This window comes from Natrix helvetica (genome assembly GCF_964273705.1).
Source record: "Natrix helvetica genome assembly, chromosome: 11".
In the NCBI taxonomy this organism is placed as follows: Eukaryota; Metazoa; Chordata; class Lepidosauria; order Squamata; family Natricidae; genus Natrix; species Natrix helvetica.
This window is the reverse complement of record NC_138562.1, coordinates 5,485,965-5,502,230: the sequence shown is the minus strand read 5'-3', so window position 1 is coordinate 5,502,230 and position 16,266 is coordinate 5,485,965. Positions and strand designations below refer to the sequence as shown.

The 16,266-nt window shown below is 44.3% G+C and overlaps 1 protein-coding gene across 3 annotated transcripts in view; it reads left to right on the top strand.

The window, feature by feature from the left end:
- The window catches only part of LOC309397725 (heat shock factor protein 3-like), a 34,687-nt gene extending 18,672 nt beyond the window's left edge, over positions 1–16,015 (top strand). Inside the window, exons 7-13 of one of the 3 annotated variants that reach the window (XM_081963998.1) lie at positions 57–138; positions 1,085–1,227; positions 2,911–3,144; positions 5,399–5,504; positions 6,534–6,599; positions 11,973–12,039; positions 14,679–16,015. In XM_081963998.1, the coding sequence (XP_081820124.1) occupies positions 57–138; positions 1,085–1,227; positions 2,911–3,144; positions 5,399–5,504; positions 6,534–6,599; positions 11,973–12,039; positions 14,679–14,983 (1,003 nt within the window). In that variant the 3' untranslated portion in view covers positions 14,984–16,015. Of the gene's footprint in view, positions 1–56; positions 139–1,084; positions 1,228–2,910; positions 3,145–5,398; positions 5,505–6,533; positions 6,600–9,108; positions 9,508–11,972; positions 12,040–14,678 lie in introns of those variants that run through there. The other 2 variants (XM_081963999.1, XM_081964000.1) reach the window with 2 other exon arrangements.
- The last annotated feature ends 251 nt before the right edge of the window (positions 16,016–16,266 follow it).

The window sequence follows — 16,266 nt, the reverse complement described above, 5'->3', positions numbered from 1 at the left end:
TTTGTGGCTCATCTGTCCATCCACCTCCACAGCTCTCTGTGCTCTACCTCTCCCAGGTCTTTGGCCGATGCGTCAGACCCTTCGCCTCCAAAATTCAGCCGCCAGTACATGCGCATTCCCGTGGAAGACTGTGAAACCGTAAGCCTTGTTTGGTTTTGTTTGCCCCCCTGATCCTCCTAAAGCAGTTCATGCTAAATTCATTCTACCCTGTTTCCCCGAAAATAAACCCTCTCTGGATAATAAGCCCAATGGGATTTTGAGTGCATGCGCTAAAATAAGCCCTCCCCCCAAAATATTGCAACACAGCAGCAGCCGTGTGGTGGCCACGCTTGCCGCCTCCTGCACCTCAAAAATAATAAGACCTCCCCAAAAATAAGGCCAAGCGCTTATTTCGGGAGTCAAAAGAAAATAAGACCCTGTTTTATAACTAATTAATCTACCATGTTTCCCTGAAAATAATACCGTTTTATAACTAACTAAGCTACCATGTTTCCCTGAAAATAATACCGCTTTATAACTAACTAAGCTACCATGTTTCCCTGAAAATAATACCGCTTTATAACTAACTAAGCTACCATGTTTCCCTGAAAATAATACCGCTTTATAACTAACTAAGCTACCATGTTTCCCTGAAAATAATACCGCTTTATAACTAACTAAGCTACCATGTTTCCCTGAAAATAATACCGTTTTATAACTAACTAAGCTACCATGTTTCCCTGAAAATAATACCGCTTTATAACTAACTAAGCTACCATGTTTCCCTGAAAATAATACCGCTTTATAACTAACTAAGCTACCATGTTTCCCTGAAAATAATACCGCTTTATAACTAACTAAGCTACCATGTTTCCCTGAAAATAAGACTCTGTCTTATTTTCGGGGAAACATGGTAGCTTAGTTACTTACAAAATTCTCTCTCAATAATGCCTGTTAATGTTTTCTTTTATAATGCATTTTGGTTTCACTGGGAATTCTAATAATTGCCAGAGCATTAACAGTTCTTCTATAATAACAATTGTCTGAATGAGAAAAATGATGCTGAGGGTGTTTGATAGACTGCTTGTTGCTCTTGTGTCCTTAGACAGCCCTTTCGGATCATGGCCCAGACTGCCAAGACTCCATTATCATCCGTGACATCACAGATGCTCAAGAGGAAGAGGAGGAGGAAGATGCTGCTGCCCCAGAGAGGTTTTTGGCGCTGGTGCACTCCAATCATGACAGTTGGTGAGGTTACAGATATTCAGATGTTTTTACTGAGAGACAGCACTGAGGCAGAGGCAGCCTGCTTCACAATAAGTGATCAGAGTGCTAAATATTTTTACCCTAGAGGTGTTGCCAAGGGATGTCTGTATATCTTTCTTTGTTCTGTAGAATCTTGGTTTGAGATGCGGTTACCGCCATGTTCTTGGGAAGGAAAAGTAGAATTGGGAGTTTGTCTTTAAAAGTACCCTGTTTCCCTGAAAATAAACCTCAATAAGCCCATCAGGCTTTTGAGCGCATGCGCTAAAATAAGCCCTCCCCCCCCAAAAAAAATTAAGCCCTGCCTGAAAATATTGCAACACAGCAGCAGCCATGAGGTGACCACGCTCGCTGCCTCCTGCACATCAAAAATAATAAGTCCTCCCCCAAAATAAGGCCAAGTCAAATAAACAAAAGGAAGCCTGTTCCTTCTGTTGTTGAGTTGGAAAAACGACAGTCCAGAGAGAGGAGATTCTCTGGGCATGTCAGTGCTGGCCAAGTCTTCACCAAAAGTCCATTGGAGTTTGTGTTGTTTTTTTATTCTGATTTTTGTTTTGATTTTGTTCTGCAACCCAACAAGACAGACACAGACTTCAGAGGATAATTAGAATTGCAGAAAAACAATTACTGCCCACCTGCCTTCCATTGAGGACCTGTACACTGCACGAGTCAAAAAGAGGGCCGTGAAAATATTTACAGACCCCTCACATCCTGGAGATAAATTGTTTCAACTCCTATCCTCAAAGCGACGCTATAGAGCATTGCACACCAAGACAACTAGACACAAGGACAGTTTTTCCCCCAAATGCCATCACTCTGCAATACAAATAATTACCACTGTCAAATCCTTCACTAAGGTTGCATTACTATTACTATTAGTCTTCTCATTGTTCCTATCACCCATCTCCTCCTACTTATGACTGCAGGAGTGTAACTTCGTTGCTTGTATCCTTACAATTTATATTGATTGTTTCCTGATTGCTTATTTGTACCCTGTGATTATCATTAAGTGTTGTACCTTAGGATTCTTGATGAATGTATCTTTTCCTTTTAGGTACACTGAGCTCATCTGCACCAAAGACAAATTCCTTGTGTGTCCAATCACACTTGGCCAATAAAAGAATTTTATTCTATTCTATTCTGTTCTGTATTCTTCTCTATTCTATTCTCTATTCTGTTCTGTGTTCTGTTCTATTCTAAAACAAAATTAAAGGCAAAGATGCTCTCAAGGCGAGTTCGGCTTCTGGTGACTGCATTCACGTAGTATTACACAAGAGGCTTGCCTTTATCTCCTTATGGATTGTTCTTCCAAGTTCCCAGTCAACGATATTCGAATTCATACTTGGGTCCCCAGACAAGTATGAACCAGGACCGATTGGCTGTTTAGATTCTAAGATTAGTCCAGACCATTAAGGACTCTGGGAAAGGAAATCAACATTAGATTTCCTTTCAAGAATGCAAAACCACTTCTGTAGCCCTGCAGAACTGCATGGATGCTGTGATTTGATTCGAGAGTCTCTTTGCCCTTTCAAACGGGATAGACGCCAGCAGTGCAGGATTCCCATTGGAAAAAGTGGGTTCTCTCCACTTTGGGGTGCTGTGGGAGGTGCTTTGCTGCACTATTCGGAGAAAGCGAAAGTTCAGCCTGTGCCTGTTGTTTGTTTTCAGGAAGGCTCCTGTGCCCACCAGAGAAGGAATTCCCACTTGTGAAACACTAGAGACCCCCGAGCCAGAAGTGCCCCAAGGTGACCATTCGGTTCAGCTCTCGGATGGCTCCCTCCAGTCCGGTGCTGTGGAGTTGCACACTCCACAAGTCAGCGCGAACGAAGAAGCGGCAACAGTCATCGATTCCATCATCAACGAAAACCAAACAACGGCCTCGAGTGACTCTTTCCTTGACAGGTGTGTGTCTACTTTCAGAGAGGAAACACCTGGCAGGATTATCCCCTGCCACAGAACCATGGCATTGGAGGGAGGTTAGTCTCTTCCTTGCCCTCCATGACAAGTACTAGCATCAGACAGTCCGGGCCCCCCCAAGAAAATGTGTTCTACTGTTTATACCAGTGTTTCTCAAACTTGGTGACTTTAAGTCCTGTGGACTTCAACTCCCAGAATTCCCCAGCCAGCTATGCTGGCTGGGGAATTCTGGGAGTTGAAGTCCACAGGACTTAAAGTCGCCAAGTTTGAGAAACACTGGTTTATACCCTTGTTTTTCCCCTTGGTTTTCTGGAGCTGCTGTCTCCCTCGTTCTTCAGCGTCCTTTTGGAAGGGGAAAGACTTCTGAGTGTTTCTCTTGAGCAGAAGCTGTGAATTCCTTGCTAGATTCTTCCTCCTTATTTCTCAGTGTAAACTGCTGTGTAAGAAACCCTCACTTCCCATCCTCTGTCGAATGGAATGGAATAGAATAGAGAATAGAATAACTTTGTCCCTTTAAATGTACACTAACCAGCATACATTAAAATGAAATTTCATTACATACAGGTCTCAAAGGGTCACCACGTCCAATATACAGTACATAAACATGAATGAATAAATAAATAAATAAAGTATGCATATCCCCACATGTATGACACAGAGAAACAACACAGTCTAGTTCAGATGTATACATGTACATGGTGAGAAAAACTAGCCTTGCAGGTTTTACCAGATGGATGGCCGGGGGAACAAAGCTGTTACAAAATCTGATAGTCCTGCTAGAAATTCTTTGAAACCTACTAGAGGGGAACAACAGAAACAGAGAGTGGGTTGGGCGTGTGGGGTCTCTAACAATGCTTCGAGCATTGTGCATCATTCTTCCGATAGGCAAACTAAGATATAGTAAACTGAAGGCTACTACTACTGCAGATCGAGCTGGCCCTTCTGAGTTTCTTCTTGGAATGTAGTGAAATCTGCTTCCTTCTGCCTGTTTTTTAAAAAAATTTATGAAATATAAAAAATTCCATTTCTAAATAAACAGTATTGTCTGCATACAAATAATTTTGAGAAATAATAATCATAATATTTACAATAATATCATTAGTATTGATCTCATCATAATAGTATTTGCTTATCCGTTTTAATAAACCTTCCTTATAAAACTAATCCTTCTCTTATATTTCCATATTTCTAGCTTCTGTTTCTGTTGGTTAGCCATTGATAAAATGAGTCCCATGTTAAACAGTTTTGAGTTTCTTTCTTTTCCTTAATTTTAAGTGTTAAACTATCCATTCCTGCACATTCTAGTTTTTTTTAAATTACATTTTCCTTTATACGGATCACTTCACTTTTCCATTGTTGTGCAAATACAAAAATGTAATAAAACAACTTAATAAAATTAAGTATGTATATATTCCCTTTATTATATTTTTCCAGTACGATACCCAACAAAAATATTTCTGGTTTTAGATCTATAGGTTGCTTCGTCATTTTTTCCAATCATGTATGTATTTTTGTCCAATATTATTTTGACTTTGGGCATGTGCACCACATATGATAATATGAACCCTGTGTCTGATTACATTTCCAACATTTAGTGGACATGTCCTTAAGCATATTTGCAAATCTTGTGGGTGAAAAATGCCATCGATAAAACATTTTATAAAGGTTTTCTTTATATGCAGTTGACATCGTTAATTTATAATTCCTGTCCCACAGTTTCTGCCATTTTATCTAACCCATATATATATATATGTGTGTGTGTATTCAAAGTTGTTAATCTTTTATGCTTCAAACTAATCCATTCTTTCACCCATGTAAATACCAAAGCCTGATAGTATAACTCCCAGTCTGGCTATGTTAAATATTCACGACAGGTCAGCCAATTAATATGCATAGCAACTAAGTCAGCCAATGGGAGCTTAAACAGATCTGAGTCTGTGCAGAGAATTGAAACAGAAACTTAAGCAGTCTGCTGCTCTGAGAAGTAAACTAGCAGTCTGTCTGGGCTTGTCTGCTGAAATGAAACTAACTGCTTTGTTTGCCTGTAACTCTCCTGCCTAGTGTTTACTTGAAAGAACCCCCTGTTGGTATTGTACATTTATTCATCTATTCTTATGTATATAAAGAAGTTAATGAATGCTGCCGAATCAATTACCTGTGTGTGCTTTCTGGATTTGAATTTATGCCACAAACTTTTGACAGGCTGTTATATTTATTATTTCCCTGCTTCCCTTCGCAGAGAAGAGATCCAAGACTTCTTGAATTGTATCGATGCGAGTCTTGAGGAACTTCAGGCAATGCTCTCTGGGAAAAAAGCCAACCATGCTTTGGAAACACACACTGATGTGAGTCCACTATTCTGTGTGGATTTCTTAGCTGGGCTGCTGCCTTCCTCTCGCATTACCTAGAGAAGAAAAACTCAGTTTCTGCTGTTCTTCTATTCTCTGCCCTCTCTATCTTTCCCTCCCCTTCAGGATCAGGGGAATTTCTCCAACCACTCCTGACAGCAAATTGGTGTCCTGGCAAGACACCAATTTACTGTCAAGGGTGCTTGGAGAATTTCTGTGGCAGCTGGGACTAACCTAGGGAGCCAGCCTTCAGCACCACCTGTTGTGGTCCACCGGCAGCCTGCGCAGCTGGCAGCAGAGTTGGACAGTGAGGAGGTTGGGGAGGAACTTGGGCCAGTCCTGGAGTCTGGGGAAGGCTCGGACGAGGGCTCTTCATCGCAGGCAGAGAGGGGGCCAAGGCCATCTGGTAGTTATGTGCTGCCTCCAGAGTCTGACGGAGGCAGAAGAACAGCGGGAGCCTGTTCCCAGTGTGCGCATGCGCGGAGCTGCCAGAAGGCAAGGGTCGACTTGGGAGTAAGGCTTGGAGATGATTGGCCCCTCCCATAAGACATAAAAGAGGAGCGAACGAGACATGAGCTTTTGCAGGAAGGAATTAGTTCATATATTCGGTTTAAGCTCTGAGAAGTCCTGTTTGACTCTGTGCTAAGTTTGGCCTTGAAAAACTAATTGGCAATGAGGTCTCTGGCAGCGTTTCAAGGGAGATAAAGGTGGGTGCTTATCAACATTCCCCTGAAAGACTGGCAACTCGAGCAGACGTCTGTCAGAATGGTTCTTTTTATTGATTGACTATATTCATATGCCACCCGTTTCACTTACAAGGTGCCTCTGCTTCTAGGATTGAGGGGCATCATCTTTTAGTCTCAGTGCACTGACAGCACTTTGCCTAACTTGAAGGGAGCTTATTTTTACACACCCCCTCCCCCCAATGTTTAAGCATTTGATTTGTCTCAAGAGAGGCCCTTGTCGTATTTTTGCTGTTTAAATTGTTTCTAACCCATAAAGCATTGCCTTCATTTCTACCTCCAGACTTCCAGTCCAGAGCTTCCCGTGTTGGGTTCAAGCATACCAGGAGCTCCTCTCAGATTGGAAAAGGTAGGCAGTGGGTCTTCCTTGGCTCCTGGGAGGGAGGGGAGCAGCAAATTGGGAAAATGGGGGGGGGAGGGGGGACGATTCTTGGAATTGAAGGTACCCAAGCGTGTGTTTATTTCTGATCGGCAAAGTTGCTTAGAAAACGCTGGACCCTGAACAGTTGAATTTGAGGAATACCTTTACCAGGTAAATGGAGTAGTAGAAAAAGAGAGCAAGAGCAATAAATGAAGAAGGTTAACAGATACTGATCTCTCTCTCACTCTCGCTCACACATGCGCGCACACACGTTAGCTTTTTTAGTGTGCCCCGTTTTCCCCAAAATAAGACCTCCCCGGATAATAAGCCCAATTGGGCTTTTTAGGACATGCACTAAAATAAGCCCTCCTCTGAAAATGTTGCAATACGGCTGCAGCCCTGAGGTGACCACGCTCGCCGCTTCCTGCACCTCAAAAATAAGGCCAAGCGCTTATTTCAGGGGTCAAAAGAAAATAAGACCCTGCCTTATTTTCAGGGAAGCAGGTACGTTATACCTCTTTCATAGAAACTTTCAGCAGATCACAATAATTGAACCATTTCAAACTGGTTTACATATTTGGTATAAACTTGATTTGTGGACAATTTTAGTCAGCTTAAGAACCTGCCCAACGGAGGAAGAATAAAGGTGGGTACTGAAGGGTTTCTGAAGATCTTGGAGACTTTTTCCTCTTTCCTCTCCTTACTTTTCTTTTCTTTTTTAAGGAGAACCACCCCCACCCCCCGGTCAGTCATAAAATAAAGCTAGAGGGCAAATCCATGGCTTGATTGTCTACTGCAGGGGTGTCCAAACTTGGCAACTTTAAGACTTGTGGACTTCAACTGCCAGAATTCCCCAGCCAGCTCTGGGAGTTGAAGTCCACAAGTCTTAAAGTTGCCAAGTTTGGACACCCCTGGTCTACTGTTAAATGGGGCTCTCAGATTTGACTTCTCTGTTGGGAGGGGGGTGTGGAGGGATGCCCATCAGAACTTCCTCTTGACTCGGCTGCCATCCCTGTCCCGGAGGGCATAAAAGAACCAGCTGCGCCACAGTCCTTTTCTTCAGACCACGAACCTCTAGGAATGAGCTGTAGGTAAGCAACTTTTGCTTCCTTTCAGGCCACTGGGTTCAATGAAAAGCCGCTTTAGTATTGCAAGTCACCCAGAGTTGCCGAGAGATGGGCGGGAAATACATTTAATAAGTAAATCCATTTCCCAGATGGCATTTATGCTATCTATATTGCTGGCTGAGCTTCTGAAAAGATGTTTTTATTTATTTTTAGCTTTCCCAGTTCAGATAAGACGGACTGCTGCTTCCGTCATTCCCACTGAGGCCGAGGCATGCTAGGTCTATGCTTCCTTCCCAGAAGCCAGAGTAAGAAACATCCAAACGGGTTTTGTTCCCCTGTCATATCCAGCCCACAGCGTGGATTCACCGGTTGGGCCCCTGCTCTCTTTCCCTCCCCTTCCTCCAGAAGCCGTAGAAGAGCCAACTTGTGCATAGCTCAGGTGCCTCAGCCTCCCCTCGGAGTAGAACGGAGGCCTATTGTGAGTGGATGCTCCTGGGGGGATTGCAGAGCCGGCTTGAGCCTGATGTGGTGGTGCTGATTCCTCCCCTTGTTCAGGAAGTCCTGTTCAGTTCATGTTAGGCCCGTGACGGCCGACCTATGGCACACATGCCACAGGTGACACACGGAGCCATCTCTGCAGGCATGTGAGCTGTCGCCCAGGTCAGCTCCACTGCGCATGTGGTCAGCTGATTTTCAGATCTCTGCTGGGAGATGCACACGCATGCATGGGGGTGGGGGTATCACGCGCATATGCATGGGGGGGTCGCACGCACATGCGCAGGGGTGGAGGGGACACGGTCTGAGTCCCACCCTCACACCCCATATTTGGTCCCAGGAGGCTTTAGGGAGGCCTGCCAGCACCAAAATGGTCATGCGTGGGGGTGGGGGAGCACGGGGGGTGCATTGCATTATGGGTGTCGGCATGCGCACATGTGCTTTCAGCACCCGAGGAAAACAAGGTTTGCCATCACTGTGTTAAGCCCTTGAGGGTTCAGGAGTGATTTTCCCATTCAAAGGAATTTTTGCACCAAAGAAGCCCTTTTGATGAAAACAGCTTGTGTTTTGTTGGGACTTTGCCTGTCTTGCTTGCTTGGGCTTTAATCTCCTTAAATGTTTCTCTTCTCTGTTTATTAGGGGCATTTTCCAAGGTCTGGCTTGCTGGTTTTTTCCTGGTAACGTTTGGGTAGTTAAAGGCTTGGACTCGGGCTAAGCCTTTTTTGTTTTTTAGGCCATCCAGCTCTTAATTCTGCGCTCTGCAAGATTTGCAGTACTCTATGATCACAGCAGCCCCCCTAATAAAAAGTTTCAAGTTAACCAGTTTTAAATTATGTTGTGATAAAGAGACCTCTGCCAAATCTAAACTCTCTTGCCAACCAAGTACTTGGAAGAAAATCAACACATTTTTCTTTTCAAATGAGCTCCTTTTTCAGGATGGTTTGGATTCTGCTAATTGGAGTGAAACTCTGGTAGCTTCCACCAACGACCTGGACTTTGTAAGTGGCGCTCAGAAGAACTGGGTTGGATCTATGCAGCACACGGGTCTCCTAGGAGGAAATGGGAGTGGGATGCGGGGCCTTTTGCGTGTAGGCGGCTGAGACCCGGACTCTCTCTGTTTTCAGAGCTTGTGATCTGTAAGCAGACCATCCTGGCTTCCTGCAGAGACAATGTGTCTAGCCAAGATGGTTTGTTTCAATAGAGAGTCCTGAAATGAAATGTAAGCTGTCAGGTGCTTGCAGTGTTCATCTTTCATGTGATGCACATAAAAGTATGCCATATTTTTCAGAGTATAAAACGCACCAAGATTTTGAAGAGGCAAATTTAAAAAAAAGTTTTTGCACTCTGCAGACCTCCCAAAACAGCCCATTTTTAAACAAATAACGGGCATGCATTGAGTTTTCCTGGGGGCTGGGGAGGGCAGAAACGAACAAAAACCAGCCTGTTTTTTGCTCATTTCTGCCCTCCCCAGCCCCCAGGAGCACTCTGGAAGCCTTCTAAAGGCTATGCACGGCCATTTTGGTGAAGGGGGGCAAAAAAATGCTGTATTCGGTGTATAAGACACACCCAGATTTTCAGCCTCTTTTTTTGAGGAAAAAAGGTGTGTCTTATACTCCGAAAAATAAGGTAGTTTACTAGAATTATTTTTATGCTTACATCCTTATTTTTTTAAAAAAAAAAAAATTACAGCCCTCAGTTGCAGCAGAAATACCAAAACAAACGTCTTGAAATATTTCTATTGACCAGCTGTAGAATAGATAAAAAGCATCACAGGTGAAACTCAAAAAATTAGAATATTTTGCGAAAGTTCATTTATTTCAAGAATGCAACTTAAAAGGCGAAACTAATATATGAGATAGACTCATTACATGCAAAGCAAGATAGTTCAAGCTGTGATTTGTTATAATTGTGATGATTATGGCTTACAGCTCATGAAAACCCCAAATCCACAATCTCAGAAAATTAGAATATTGTGAAAAGGTGCAATATTGTGAAAAGGTGCAATATGGCTCAAAGTGTCCCACTCTAATCAGCTAATTAAGCCATAACACCTGCAAAGGGTTCCTGAGACTTTAAATGGTCTCTCGGTCTGGTTCAGTAGGAATCACAATCATGGGAAAGACTGCTGACCTGACAGTTGTGCAGAAAACCATCATTGACACCCTCCATAAGGAGGGAAAGCCCCAAAAGGTCATTGCAAAAGAAGTTGGATGTTCCCAAAGTGATGTATCAAAGCACATTAATAGAAAGTTATGTGGAAGGGAAAAGTGTGGAAGAAAAAGGTGCACAAGCAGCAGGGATGACCGCAGCCTGGAGAGGATTGTCAGGAAAAGGCCATTCAAAAGTGTTGGGGACTTTCACAAGGAGTGGACTGAGGCTGGAGTCAGTGCATCAAGAGCCACCACACACAGATGAATCCTGGACATGGGCTTCAAATGTCGTATTCCTCTTGTCAAGCCGCTCCTGAACAACAAACAAAGTCAGAAGCGTCTTACCTGGGCTAAAGAAAAACAGACCTGGTCTGTTGCTCAGTGGTCCAAAGTCCTCTTTTCTGATGAGAGCAACTTTTGCATCTCATTTGAAAACCAAGGACCCAGAGTATGGAGGAAGAATGGAGAGGCACACACTGCAAGATGCTTGAAGTCCAGTGTGAAGTTTCCATAGTCTGTGTTGGTTTGGGGAGCCATGTCATCTGCTGGTGTTGGTCCACTGTGCTTCATTAAGTCCAGGATCAACCCAGCCGTCTACCAGGAGATTTTGGAGCACTTCATGCTTCCTTCTGCAGACGGGCTTTATGGGGATGCTGACTTCATTTTCCAGCTGCCCACACTGCCAAAAGCACCAAAACCTGGTTCAATGACTGTTGGATTACTGTGCTTGATTGGCCAGCAAACTCGCCTGACCTGAACCCCATAGAGAATCTATGGGGCATTGCCAAGAGAAAGATGAGAGACATGAGACCGAACAATGCAGAAGAGCTGAAGGCCGCTATTGAAGCATCCTGGTCTTCCATAACACCTCAGCAGTGCCACAGGCTGATAGCTTCCATGCCATGCCGCATTGAGGCAGTAATTGCTGCAAAAGGGGCCCAAACCAAGTACTGAGTACATATGCATGCTTTATACTTTTCAGAGCTCCCATATTGTTCTATGTACAATCCTTGTTTTATGGATTGCATGTAATGTTCTAATTTTCTGAGATTGTGGATTTGGGGTTTTCATGAGCTGTAAGCCATAATCATCACAATTATGACAAATCACGGCTTGAACTATCTTGCTTTGCATGTAATGAGTCTTATCTCATATATTAGTTTCACCTTTTAAGTTGCATTACTGGAATAAATGAACTTTTGCACCATATTCTAATTTTTCGAGTTTCACCTGTACTGTCAGCCAGGGCAACTTGTAGGAAGCAGCAGTGCTTTAAGTTGCACCTATTGCTGTGGCCTAGAGGTGGAGCTCTTGCCTCACAATCAGGAGGTTGTGAGGTCGAACCTAGGTAGAGGCAGGCGTAGGATCTCCTGCTTGGGCAGGGGGTTGGACTAGATGACCTGCAAGGTCCCTTCCAACTCTGATCATCTGTTAAAGTTGAGCATTACCAATTGAAGCTGGGGAAGCAAAGCTCGCTCTGGGCTATTATAGCCAGAGTGATGAGCTTATTAAAAAGAAGACAGGAGACTCAATTAAACTGATGAGGATACAGTTGGCTCTCTTGTCTTTGTGTTTTAAAGAAAGGTACCATAGCATTTAAAACAAATATTCCAAAAACATTTTTCTGTGCATTTTTTTTCTTTTTTTAGACAGAAGACTTACCCGCAAATTTAGACACGGATGGGATAACGGATGAGGAAACCACAGGGAAGAATGGTGAGCACGGCAAGAAATTGGGAATTGTTTTACCAAATCAGTCTGGAGAAGCTAAGCAGGGGTGGATCCATTTGGAAGGAGCATCCCTTTCTGGTCCTATGTGGCTTACAACATCTGTTTTATAGGAGTTGGTGTCCTCCAGATGGTCTGGATGTCGTCACCTTCCATAATCTTGAGCCCACATGGCTCAAAGGGGCTAGGAATTCGGAATGTCAGACTCAAGTCCATTTGAGATCATCTGTTCTGACCTAGGCTTCCTGAGACAGTAAAAAGCACTAGCCTAGTCCCAAAAACCCCTTTTTTATTTCAACAGCTGTGAATTATGTTCGTTCACAGCCTGTAATGAGTCACAAATAGTTTGTAAAGAGTCTGGCAGAAGTCTGCCACAGTCCTTCGGGATAAAGCTGATAAGCACCCACTTTTATCTCCCTTGAAACGCTGCCAAAGACCTAATTGCCAATTAGCTTTGCAAGGCCACACGGTACACAGAGTCAAAACGGAGCTTCAGACTTTAAACCGACCAGAACAAAGTTGCTTCCTGCAAAGGCTCCCTTTGCTCCTCCTTTATGTCTTATGGAAGGGGCCAATCACCTCTAAGCCTTACTCCCAAGTCGCCCGTTTTGTCTTAACTGTTCTTGCCTTCTGGCAGTTCTATCTATGCGCGCACTGGGCGCGGGTTCCTCTGCCTTGCTCATGTCCGACTCTGGAGGCTCCGGAGGCAGCACATAACTCCCAGGCGGCCCTGGCCCCCGTTCTGCCTCTGATGCAGAGCCCTCGTCCGAGCCTTCCCCAGACTCCAGGACTGGCCCATGTTCCTCCCCAACCTCCTCACTGTCCGACTCTGCTGCCAGCTCCACAACACTATCCAGTTGGGAAGAGCTGCCCCACAAGTGCCCGAGTCTGTCTCTGGCTCACTGGCTCTCATGCACTGCTAAAGGGGGCTGCCCTGAGCACCTACGTTTTCCCCATGCAAAACTTTATTCTTAGCATCTTCTTCTGGTTTGACATTTTATTTGGGTTATGAGTGATTGAGTCTTTTTGTGCTTCTTACACAACATTTGGAGAGCAGAGAGAGAGGAAGGGAGGAAGCGGACTTGTGCAATGAAAGGACGTGGCTTTCCTTTCCGAAATGCAGTCCAGTTTTTAAAGGCAACTCTTGACGCTGGAGGGCTGAGCGGACAGCGCGGCAGTCCCCGCATCAGCTCTCTCGGTGTTTTTGACCTCACCGTCCGGCTTTCCCTTTCCCGGCCCTTAAAATCCTTTACGGATTTGAGTCTGAGGCCTCTTCTGTGGGGCTGGAGATTTGAGGGGATCGGCACCGGAGGAGGGAAGTTCACGGGAAACACTTTTCAAAGACAAGATGGTATCCCCAGCAGTGAGATTGAAATTGCCAGTTCGTTTTTGTGGGGGCAGAGCTTCTGATTTCCTTTCCATGCCCTGCGGACACCCCTCCCCCAGTCTTGGTGGTGGTGACAGCATCCCCTTCGCCAACTTCCTATTTCCAGACTTTGGCCTTTTGTTTGGAAGAGAGTCAGTGCTGAGTTGGCTGTTAATTTCTTGTGTGTGTATTGCACTGCTGGTAAATTGACTTTTGTTGTAAAATAACACTGCATTGAAAGAATAGTAACGGTAATGATACACTTGGAAGTAACTCTAGTTTGCCCAGGCAAAATGTCAGATATGGAAAGTGAAGTTTATTTATTGCTGTTCCTGTAACCAGCTGGCGGCTTCTGTTGGTTCTTCTCTAAGAGTGACAGGCAGGGCCCATCCTGCAGGCCTGAATGGCCTCGTGTTTCATCCTTGTTGCAGCCTATGGTGTGACTCAGACGGCAGAGCTCTTGCTTGAACGTTCCCTCCTCCGGGATCTTGTCTGCGCTCTGCTTGTGTTCTGACCTAGGCTTCCTGAGATAGTAAAAATCACATGCTTAGTCACAAAACCCTTTTTTAAAATTATTTAAATGGCTGTGAATTATGTTCATTCACAACCTGCAATGATTCACAAGCAGTCTGTGGAGAGTCCGACAGAAGTCTGCCAAAGTCTTTCAGGATAAGGCTAATACCTTGAAAGGCTGCCAGTAACCTAATTGCCAATTAGTTTTGCAAGGCCAAGCGGAACACAGAGTCAAATGGAGCTTCAGAGTTTAAACCGACCAGAATGAACAAAGTTGCTTCCTGCAAAGGCTCACGTCCGTTTGCTCCTCCTTTATGTCTTACGGGAGAGGCCAATCATCTCCAAGCCTTACTCCTGAGTTGCCCTTTTTTGTCTTAATTGTTCTCGCCTTCTGGAAGCTCTGTGCATGCGCACAAGGGGAACAGGCTCCCCGTGTTCCCCATGTGTCGTGATGTCAGACTCCGGAGACAGCACATAACTACCAGATGGCCCCTTCTCTGCCTCCGACGCAGATCCCCCATCAGAGCCTTCCCCAGACTCCAGGACTGGCCCATGTTCCTCCCCAACGTCCTCATTGTCTGACTCTGCGGCCAGCTCCCCAGGCTGCCAATAGACCACAACAGCTTGGATGGGCAAGGGGGTGGGGGGCCTTGTTCCTCCCAGGACTCTCCACATGCCAGCACCAGCATTTAACTTAGCTATTAACTATTTATTAACTAGCTATTCCTCCTCCTCTCCCCCCCCCCAGACATGCAGCTGATTCAGTATCGGGGGAACCCTTTGCTTTCACTGTTTGAAGAACTGCCTTCCAGTGAGGAAGACGGCCGCCTGGGGAACGCCGGAGGGGATCTGCTGGCTTCCATGGAGAGCAACGAAGCAGCGCAGCGCGTCGCCAGCCCAGGAAGCCAAACGGCCGGAGCCACTCCGCTGGAGCCCCTGGATCAGCCCCTCCTCTCAGAAGACATGAACGGCGAATATAAACTCTTTCCTCTTCTGCTTCTCAGCCCAGTTGCAAATTTCATAGAGGAGGCCTCAGAAATAGAAACAAGTTGAATTGCTGACCGGAACTTTTGCAAAATAGCATCTTTTCTGTAGAAAAAGATTCAAGAACCACTGCAAGGTCGCAGTTCTGTTTCTCTTTTCTTTCTATGGCTGAATTTCCTCCACAAACAAGGGAAAGCTATTTTTAACCCCAAGAATATGTAGTGTTAGGAAGGCTGCTGCAAGGTGAAGTTTCAAATTGCACTGATTGTGTTTTTTTTTTAAAAAGACAAAAGCAAAAAAAATAGCAAATTTCAAATCTGCTTTTTGAACTATTTTATACACAAATACGCTATAAATAAGATTAATGTTTATATCTTAGTGTAAGATTTGCATCGGGTTATTTGATCCCATGATAGTCAATACTATCATAATACGTTTATTTTTCTTCCTGGACTGTTGTGTTGGAGATAACAAGTAAGTTAGAATTATGTTGGGATTTTTTTTTTTGTAACTGTAATCTTTGTTTGCTCCAAACTTTTGCCTCAGTCCTCAGTCCTCACTACTCCAACTTTGTTTGCATCCATGTTACCTTTTATGTATTATTTACCTCTTAAGTTCTCCCTCTAATTATTATTGTAAGTAACTTCTGTTTCCTATGGCAAACAATATATTTTAACATTTATTTTAAAATAATGGCAGTATGTGCTGCATATTTAGAGACTTTGCAAAAAGCTTGTTTTTGATGCACGTTGCATATCAAACCTTCTGTTCATAAGATGGTTTTCCCACCAGTAAATAATGGGATTATCCAAGAAGAAGTATCATCAAAGCCACCTTTGCTTTTGAAGTCAACATTTTTTTGCATAGGCCTGAACATTGAGGGTGTGGATAACCTGTTCTGTCCAGATACCTCCGGCAGGTGCACTCGTGAGGCGTAAGACGTGTTGTTCATGGGGTTTGTTGATTCCAGTGATTTTCACCCAGACTGCAGATTCCCCTTTGCCCCTTGTCTTCAAAAGGGGCGTCGTGAATCGTGATTCAAAACGTGAATCAAGATCATGTGAAATGTTAATACCACTTTATCATGCCTTGGTAAGACCACACTTGGAATACTGCATCCAGTTTTGGTCACCACGATGTAGAAAAGATGTGGAGACTCTAGAAAGAGGGCAGAGAAGAGCAACAAAGAGGATCAGGGGACTGGAGACTAAAACATATGAGGAACGGTTGCAGGAACTGGGTATGTCTAGTTTAATGGAAAGAAGGACTAGGGGAGACATGATAGCAGTCTTCCAATATCTCAGGGGTTGCCACAAAGAAGAGGGAGTCAAACTATTCTCCAAAGCACCCGA